The following is a 9471-nucleotide window of genomic DNA, read 5'->3' on the forward strand; positions in this document are numbered from 1 at the left end:
TTTTTTTAAGCGAGAGAGTTTGTGCAAAGATCCGAGCTGTCAGAGATTTGAGAAAAAAAAAAAAAAAAAAAAAAAAAAAAAAAAAAAAAAGGCAGCCCGGCGCTGGCGGAGACGCGCTCTCCCTGCAAAAAAAGCAAAGGCGATTAAAGGCGCTGCCAGCCTCGCGCTCTGGGCACAGCTGAGCGTGACACTCGGGGAAGTCAAACCCCTTACTACTGCCTAGGAAGATGGCTAGACTTTAAAGACTATTTTTTTTTTCCCTTTAAGAAAAAGAATCTTAGAGCTTTTTTTTCTTTTTTTCTTCCTTTCTTTTTTCCTTTCTTCATTTTTTTTTTTTTTTTTTTTTGGCTGTGGCTTACTCCCCATTTAAAACAAATCATTGAATCTGGTTGCAGAAAGAAAAAGAAATAGCCAAGTGTCTACATATCTGGATGTCTACAAATTAGAGAAAGGGAAAGACAGCGAGATCTATCTGCTCGATAAGAGCAAGCGATCCAGGCCAGACGCCTGGGCTTTTTTTCCTGCACCCGCCCCGAGCCTTCGCTGAGGCTTCGCCTGCCTCCTTCCTCCGCGCACCCCCACGGGCCGCTGGCAAAGTGGGGTGGGGAGCGAGGCGGGGGGGGCGGGGGCCGGCGCGGCGGCCGGGGCGGCGGGGCGGCCGAGCATGGAAGAACAGCAGCCGGAACCCAAAAGTCAGCGCGACTCGGGCCTCGGCGCGGCGGCGGCGGCGGCGGCCCCGGGCGGCCTCACCCTGAGCCTCAGTCCCGGCGCCAGCGGCAGTAGCGGCAGCGATGGAGACAGCGTGCCCGTGTCCCCGCAGCCCGCGCCCCCCTCGCCGCCTGCAGCGCCCTGCCTGCCGCCCCTGGCCCACCACCCGCACCTCCCCCCGCACCCCCCGCCCCCGCCGCCGCCGCAGCAGCATCTTGCGGCGCCTGCTCACCAGCCGCAGCCCGCGGCCCAGCTGCACCGTACTACCAACTTTTTCATCGACAACATCCTGAGGCCGGATTTCGGCTGCAAAAAGGAACAGCCGCCGCCGCAGCTCCTGGCGGCGGCGGCGGCGGCCGGAGGAAGCGCAGGAGGAGGAGGCCGGGTAGAGCGTGACAGAGGCCAGACTGGCGCAGGTAGAGACCCTGTCCACCCGTTGAGCACGCGAGCGCCGGGCGCTGCCTCGCTCCTGTGCACCGCGGACGCGAACTGTGGCCCACCCGACGGCTCCCAGCCCGCCACCGCCGCCGGCGCGGGCGCGTCCAAAGCCGGGAACCCGGCTGCTGCGGCGGCGGCGGCGGCGGCTGCAGCGGCTGTGGCAGCGGCGGCAGCAGCAGCAGCAGCAGCAGCCAAACCCCCGGACGCCGGCGGCGGCGGCAGTGGAGGCGGCGCGGGGAGTCCCAGCGCGCAGAGCGCAAAGTACCCGGAGCACGGCAACCCTGCCATCCTACTTATGGGCTCAGCCAACGGTGGGCCCGTGGTCAAAACTGACTCACAGCAGCCCCTCGTCTGGCCCGCCTGGGTCTACTGCACTCGCTACTCGGATCGTCCGTCCTCTGGTGAGTACCTAAACCCCGGCTGCGCTGTGCCTTCCGGTCCCGCCGACGTCCCCAGAACAACAAGCCGTGGCGCTTGGGAGAACAAACCCAGATTCAGGCGCTCTCACCTCGCAAGCCCGCTTACTCCTCCTTACCCCGGTTCCAGCTACAACCGAATGTGCCCACATCTGCCATCCTGGCCTCTGAGTCCACCACCCGGGAAACTACAGTTCCTGGCACTGGGGGTCTGGATTCTTTGATTTTTGAACTCTGAGCCCCTGGGGCCGCCTTTTGTGTTTTACCTTTATTATTCTTAAGAAAGATGTACAATTAGTCATTGATCTTTCTTCCAAGGAAAGGAGTGTTTAGAGCTGGCAGGAAGACAGGCCTAGTGATTTGGGTCTGAAATCCACTAGTCTGGTCCGGCGGAGGAAGGAAGACTTTGACCAGCGAAATAACATTCGCTATCTGTTATTACAGATAAAAACATAATCTCGATATATTCTGCAGAGAGTCCATTTACATAGATGAGGGCATATATGGGGAAACACAGGAAAGGGAGAAAAAGTCATTGAACGCCATCCTCCTCTTCCAGTCAGGGAGCCAGAGAGTCGGATCCAAGTGTGAAGAATCCAGTGAAGGGCGGTTACCAGGAAGGTGATGTCTGGGCCTCTGGTTCTTTGGAGCTGTTAGACAGTGGAAAAGGAGAGAAAGCAGGTCAGGCTCAGGCTTGAAAGCAGGGCGAAGGCAGGACAGCCGGCCTTTTCGGCAGTTTCTCCCCGGCCTTGCGTTTTCCTTCGTTCACTCTGTCCTTATGAACATCTGCCATTTAGGAGATTTCTGCCAGCCACAGGCTGGTTTTCTCTGCTCTCCTTCCACTCTTTTCCGTGTCCCCTTGCGTTTGGCGAACCCAAGGCCAAAACCTGCCCTGGGACAGATGCTGAGCCACGGGAAACAAGACCAAAGCCTGCCAGACACACCAGTCCGGCAGCACCTTGGAGTCCAGTGGGAACCACTAAGAAAGTAGCAGGGGCTCTGCCCACTATCAGGGTTCCAGGAGCCCGGGGTCTGCCGGGGGGCGGGGGGGGGGCGGCACAGTGTAGCTACATTCTCCTCTGGCTGGTCTCTCACCGCGGTACTACCGCCGGGCGGGCGCGGATCGATGAGCGCTATCAGCCCCCGCCATCTCGAGCCCCGTTATTGACACGTCGGGCTCCCTGAACCTCCGAAAAGCTGCTTTGATTGACTCGCCTGATGGATAGAGTGATTGAGCTGTCAGGCTGTGTGGCTCGGTCTGGCCGGGAGGCTACGATTTTATTACAAGTGTCCGTGCCTCTGCGCACACACATACACAACACTCCAACATGCCCCAGACACACAACGCGCAGTGGGGCCTTTCTGGGGATGTACACATTTCCTGGGCCGCTTCTGCCCGCTCAGCTAATTACTAATCTAAACCCAAGTCCTGCTCTGGAGGGGGCCTTGTCTTTGTTTGTGATGGCTTTCCTTCTCATGGACCTGGACAGGCAGAGGATCTGATCTTTCTTCTGTTTGGGCAGTTCAGGGGGATGATCCCCAAGCTAGACCAGAATCACTACATAGTCTGCCTAGGCCTGGACTCTTTGTCATAGGACAGCTGGTGATCCCAGACGGGTAGTCTGCCCCAGGAGCCAGCTGCCCAGCTTACCCCTTTGCTGCTATGTTTGGAGATTCTGGCAAAGACCCTTCTTTCCTGACAGTTTTGGAGAGTAACAGGCCCGACAGGGACTTAACTTGCATGCTCCCATCATGAAGACAAGGCCCAGCAAGTCAAGGCCAGGAGATCTGGGCATAGAAGTCACAGGACACAGGTGTAGGCTTTCCAGGCATGGACCAGAAGTGGAAGCTTCTCCTGATTTGCCCCTGGGTCTCCTTCCTTCTCCAGGGCTGGACCCCATAGCATCCCTCCTTTCAGAGTGGCATTTGAGGGAGACTTTACTTTTCTGAGGAGTTTTCCTGTGTGGACCTCTTCCCATGCCCATACTAGGGTTTTAGCACAAATTTCTCTAGGAATTGTCTGTCACCCCCTTTCTGCCCCTATTTTGCTCATGGACTGGAAAAGAGATATGGTCTCCTTGCAAATGGCATTAGTGGGCAGAGAAAGTGAGTCTGGCCTATTTTTGTTATTCAGGAGTTTTTGATCCTGAAATTGCAGCATGTGGGTTCAAAGAAGAGATGAGGGGCACCCTGACTGTGAAGCTGGGTGGAGGAATGGAAAAGACCCTCTTTTTCTTGTTGGTATTATCCAAGAAGCAAAACCGAGTACCTCCCCCACCATAGGCCTCTGCAGTCGATGGAGGACCTCTTTTTTCCTTCAAAGGGTGAGGAACAGTCAGTGTCTCCCACCAGCCCTAGAAAGTATTTTTTTTTAAGGCCACAGAGAAAGAAGAGGCAGAGAGAGCAAACACCAAATTCTCTGGGGCTGGGCAACCTTCTCACAGCTTCTTCCCTGTCTTGTACTCTGGTCAATGGCTACAAGCAATGGTTCTTGTTATAGGTGCCTACGTGTATGTAACTTCTTAAGAAAAAAAGGAAGATCAGTTTGCAGGCCGGCCGTCCTTCCAGAGCCTACCCTTACTGCCCCAATCATTTTCACTCTAGGGTTGTGAAAATAGTAGGCCTCTGACCTCCAGCTCTGGACTAGGCAGTATGGGGTTCCAAATCACTATCTTGGATTCCCGCCTTCTTGGCCAGGAAGTGCTGTGATTTAAGTCTGTCCCCGGATTCTTCTGTTCTGAATTAGGATGTGGGGTGCACCTACAACCTCGGCTAGTTTTCCTCCCCGGCTCTTCCCCCAGAAAGGTACCCGTAGACCTCAGTGGCTCAGCAAAGGGCTCTTCGATGAAGGGACTGGCAGCTGGGGACCCAGTAGGGCCTCCGCGATCACCCCGGAAGCGCGGGCCGGATCCCGGCTGGGCTCTGCCATTCTCACGGCTTCCTCTGCCCTCTCCCCCCCCCTCCCCTCTGCCCTTCGTCCCCACCCCCACCCGGTCCTCTCCGCCGTTGCAGGTCCGCGCACCAGGAAGCTGAAGAAGAAGAAGAACGAGAAGGAGGACAAGCGGCCGCGGACCGCGTTCACGGCCGAGCAGCTGCAGAGACTCAAGGCGGAGTTCCAGGCGAACCGCTACATCACCGAGCAGCGGCGGCAGACCCTGGCCCAGGAGCTCAGCCTCAACGAGTCCCAGATCAAGATCTGGTTCCAGAACAAGCGTGCCAAGATCAAGAAAGCCACAGGCATTAAAAATGGCCTGGCGCTGCACCTCATGGCCCAGGGACTGTACAACCACTCTACCACCACGGTCCAGGACAAAGACGAGAGCGAGTAGCTGCGGCCGGCCGGGGCCGCGCGGTCCGGCCGCCGCGCCCGCGCCCCCTCCTGGCACCGCCGCCGCCGCCTCTCGGGCCCCGCGCCTGGGGAGAAATAATCAGCGCAAAGGAGGGAGGGAGCAACAGGGAAGAGAGACAGAGAGAGAGACAGACAGATCCTCAGAGTGGACAGCCACGTTTGAACGAAACATTGTTGAAAAGAGAGAAAGACTCGGACAGGTGCTATCGATAAAAAATATGATCTATTCTCTATTCACAGTATAAGGGACAAAACTGCGAACTCCTTAAAGCTCTATCTAGCCAAACCGCTTACGATCTTGTATATATTTAATTTCAGGTAAGGAAAACAAATGTGTAGCGATCTCTATTTGCTGGACATTTTTATTAATCTCCTTTATTATTATTGTTATAATTATTATAATTATTATAATTATTTTATGCCCCCCTCCCGCCTCGCTGCCCCCGGCCCAGTTTCGTTTTCGTTGCCGTTTTCTTTTGAATGTTTTTGCTTCCCCAGTACCTCCTGCCCCGCATCGCTGGCCCTTGTTTCTCTGGGACTTTTCTTTGTGCGCGTGAGAGTGTGTTTCCTAGCGTGTCTGCCCTTCGCCTCTCCCCTACCTCCCAGGACCCTTCTGTCGGTCTGTCTGTCCTGTCCCCCTTATGTTTGCCGGAGACTCGTTGAGAAATACGACCCCACAGACTGCGAGACTGAACCGCCGCTACAAGCCAAAGATTTTATTATGTTCAGAAACCTGTAGTCTGAAATAAAGTGTACACTGTGCTCACGAGCTCCTGGCGGCCCTCCTCTTTGCGGGCTCGGGAAAGGCGTGGGCCCAGGCACGCTGCGGCCCCGGCGCCACCGCGCGCGCTCCAGGGGTAGAGCCCCGGCGTCTCCGGCCAGGCCTTGCGATCCACGCACAACGAATGCGGAGGTCAAAGGAGGAGCGCGGTAGCAGAATCGGCTCAGATCTGGATTTGGCCCTGGTCTGGAGGGTCTGGCGAGACACACCTAGTTTCCGATTTCGTTCAAGGGAACCCAAAGGCCAAAAGCCTAGCCCAGGCTTGGGAAACACGGTTGGGGTTGCGGGGCTGCTGGTTACGCCCCGATTGGTTGTGGCCCAGCCGGCTAAGGCCTCCTGTTCAACCTGCTCCTTGTGCCAGCCTGAATCTTTCCTTTTCAATTTTTTTTCTTTCTCTTTCTTTTCTTTCTTTTTTTCTTCTTTTCCCCCTCCCCTGTGGGGTTTTGTTAGAGATTTTTTCCTCCAAAGGCAGAAGGCCTTCCCAGGGCGGTCAGAGGTGCGGGGCTGCCTCTCGTGCTAAGGGACCCACTAGAGAGAGGGATGCTTCCGCTGGGCCTCTTTGCAGCCTGGACTTTGCTTCTCGTCGTTTGGGGGAGTGATTCTGCTAACAAGCGGTGGGTCTGGGGTGGCACAAGGAAAATCGGTGGGCTTGGATCCTACTGTCCCACAAAGCGGGGGTGGGAGGAGTGGGAGGGGTAGGAGGGTGAGGAAGGAGGCCCGAATGCTGGGAAAACCGTGAGGAATGGCCACCGCTGGCCCTACCTTGGGCCGTGAACACAGGTCTGCCTAGTCCTCACACTAAACCTTACTTCTTCACTGAGGGGGCGCACTGTATACAAGCCCAAGTATAGTCAGGACACCTGGATAGCCCAGAGAGAAATGTCTGCATTCTTGCCATTGAACCTGGGTCCAGTCCTTCTAGGGTAGGCATTGCTCTGACCACAATACACACATTCAGCACTTAGGAGGAGGAAAGGGAGACCCCTCCTCAGGAGGTATCACCTCTCCTTTGTCCAGTTTTTTTTTTTTTTTTTTGGTCTTTTTTTTTTTTTTCCCTTCTCTTGTGCAATATGTATGCATGTGCCTGAATACATGTACGTGACTAGATAGGTAGGTGTCCATACACTAGTGTGCATATGTGATAGTGTGCAGATCTTGGTGCATTTAAGTTCCTACCAGTTTTGTGTGTATTATTATATGTGTGCATATTGTACAACTGGGTGTTCATTTCTCAGTGATTAGATGCATAATTGGACGTTTGTGGGTTCACAATGTGTGTAATGCACTCATTTGTGTTTGCACATTTGGAATGTTTACAGGTGTGTTTTTGTGCATGCGTGGGAACCCTGGGTTTATTTTCTGTTGTTTTTGCAGAATTGATTTTATGTGAAATGAGAATGGCCAATCATTCCACATCTTTTTCTTGAAAAATTCCCCTTGATTTAGTCCCATGTTCCTCTGACTCCTGGTCAGAGAAATGACAGTGGTAGGTCCCATACCCAGGAAGATAAGACTCCCTCCAAGTCCCTGCATGCTGTTTTAGGAACTTGAGGCTTGGTGACCTGGAGTGGAGCTGGAGTGAGCATTTGCTATTGGCATGGGTCCCCAATTTTATTGCAGTATTTCCCTTCCTTTCACCCCACTATTGTTGTCTTAAGTAACTCCTGCACATAATAGGTACTCAAACCATCCTGTGGGTAGAGCTGGAATTAATGAGATGGCCCCTTGCTGGTGACTGGAACTATATATTTTGCTTTCCTTGGGAGTGGAGCTGGGAATCTTTGAACCCTGCAGACCTTTAGGTTAAGGAGTCTGAGAAGTGGGACTCAGTGTACCCATCCTCTAACCCAGGGCTTTGGGGTGATCTTGGCCCTGTCTTCTCTCTGGGCACATCCCGGTGTGATGGGGGCACTCAGCTCTACATAGAAACTTATCATTTTGAAGCCTGGGAACTGATGTACCCCCTCCTTTCTCTTCCCCACTGTGGCCCATTAGGGTACCTAAGCCCCCCAAGACCACCAACTCAGGCCTGGGACAGAGAGGACACAGAGACAACATGAGCAGCAACTTCAGGAAATGTCCCATTCTTTGAGGTTCTTCTTCTTCTCTTTCAAGAGATCAAAGCCAAGAGCTATTCCTCAACCCCAAGAACCCAGTGGGATTAGGAGGAGGTGGTTACCCCTCCCCAGGATTATGTTAGAACAGTGTATGGACTGAGTGTCATTATTATGTAATTTGATTTCTTGCTCATTATCTCCTTTTATCTTCCAATCGCCATGGACATTTTCTTCATCATTCAGTAGAAGAAACTGAAGCTCTCAGGACTCACGTGTCTCCTCATGCCTGTGCCTCTTTAGGTCACTTATACCATAATAATCTGCCCAAGCCTCTAATGTCATCATCCAGAATGACTCTCCCATGTTGCCCTCCCCACTTTTGAATATTCTGTCTTCCTGGTGGGGGCAGAGAAGAGGGGAGGACTCTGGTTAGACCTTTTTCTTGCACCCCCTGTTTTTAAAAAAGCAAAAGTAATAATGATCATCAACAGGCATTGATTTCTCTGATTTATGGGCTGGCTTAGTGAACCGCCTGTGTATTAAAGTCTGGGGCTGCATGGAGATAAATACTTGAGCATATCATTCTAACTTCCTCATTTTCTGCCTTGCCCCCGCCAAGATTGGATTGAACCATAAACTTAAATCTTCCTCAACCTAGGAGGAGATACATACTTGCTGAGTCTAAACAGTATTGATCCTGGGCTGTTTCTGAGGGCAAAGGTCTCTGTTTGCTCCCTGGAAACTTCTTCTCCTTCAGTAGGGTGCATATGTGTGAAATGGGAGCTGTGGATGTGGGTGGAGGAGAGAGAAAGTGATGTGGAAGGAGAAGGTATTTTGTTATGTGACTGTGTGTGACTGCTTCTTAAGTCTGTGTGTGCTTATGTGTTCATGGAGTGGACCATGTGGCAGCAGTTTATATAAGGGGTAGTATTGATGTATTATTTATTTAGGCTTGGAGTGGCAGTGTGTGCCTCTGGTATATGGGTCCTGACCAATAGCAACTGGTGTTTGTGGGTGTGTACATGTGTACCCAGGTCAGAGATCCCCTAGATGGAGCTGCCCAGGGCACAGAGAGTGGCTAGCCTGCCTTCTCCCTGGCCACCACAGCCCTGTCTGTTATCTATGACAGGTCTTCCAGAGACGAAGCCACCTGGAAGCCACCTGGAAAAAGTCCCTCAAGGCCAAGCTGCAAGGGCAGGGATGAGCTTTGGCTGACTCCTAGAGGCACAGCAAGCCAAGACCAGGGCTAGAGAGGTTCTGGTCACCTTCTTCATATGGATCAAGGTGTCTGCTGTGGCTTCTCTGGTGACCGTCAATTCCTCCAGTGTTCAGCTTAGCTTTTTCTTTGTGTGCTCAAGAAAAGCCATTCCTCTGGCTATATAGGCAGCACACTCTTCTGCTTCTATCATGCAGGCACAGCACGAACACAAGTGGGAAAGAGGGGCAGGGAGGCCATCCATCCAGCAATCCTCTCCTGGCTTTGCCAGACAGCCTGGGCCCACTTAGGCTAGGTATCACCGTGCATTCAAACCGAAGACTGTGATCTCCCCTGCCAGGGACAGGAGGCACAGTATCTTTCCATCCCTCTTAGCCCCACTAGAGGCTCCAGCTGTCTCCTTCTACTCTGGACTCAGATGAGGGTGTTGCTCTTGCATGGTGACTTGTAGAAGTAAGGATGGCTGGTGACTCTGCTGGCCCTCACGTTACCCTCCCCAAATGCAT

At 53.4% G+C, this 9471-nt stretch overlaps 1 protein-coding gene across 1 annotated transcript; it reads left to right on the forward strand.

Moving 5' to 3' along the window:
- The first annotated feature begins 444 nt into the window (after positions 1–444).
- On the forward strand, positions 445–5624 carry En1 (engrailed homeobox 1). The gene is made up of 2 exons (XM_047546164.1): positions 445–1547; positions 4575–5624. The coding sequence occupies exons 1-2, from the start codon at positions 665–667 to the stop codon at positions 4889–4891; spliced, it is 1200 nt and encodes a 399-aa protein (XP_047402120.1). The 5' UTR covers positions 445–664; the 3' UTR covers positions 4892–5624.
- The last annotated feature ends 3847 nt before the right edge of the window (positions 5625–9471 follow it).

The sequence above is a fragment of the Sciurus carolinensis genome, chromosome 3 (genome assembly GCF_902686445.1).
Source record: "Sciurus carolinensis chromosome 3, mSciCar1.2, whole genome shotgun sequence".
Lineage (NCBI taxonomy): Eukaryota > Metazoa > Chordata > Mammalia > Rodentia > Sciuridae > Sciurus > Sciurus carolinensis.

What these genes read in the sequence shown, in the direction of transcription:
- En1 (XM_047546164.1), top strand. Translation starts at nt 665, where the DNA reads ATGGAAGAACAGCAGCCGGAACCCAAAAGTCAGCGCGACTCGGGCCTC. An exon ending in CTCGGATCGTCCGTCCTCTG is followed by an intron (nt 1,548 to 4,574) that starts GTGAGTACCTAA and finishes CCGCCGTTGCAG; the next exon opens with GTCCGCGCACCAGGAAGCTG.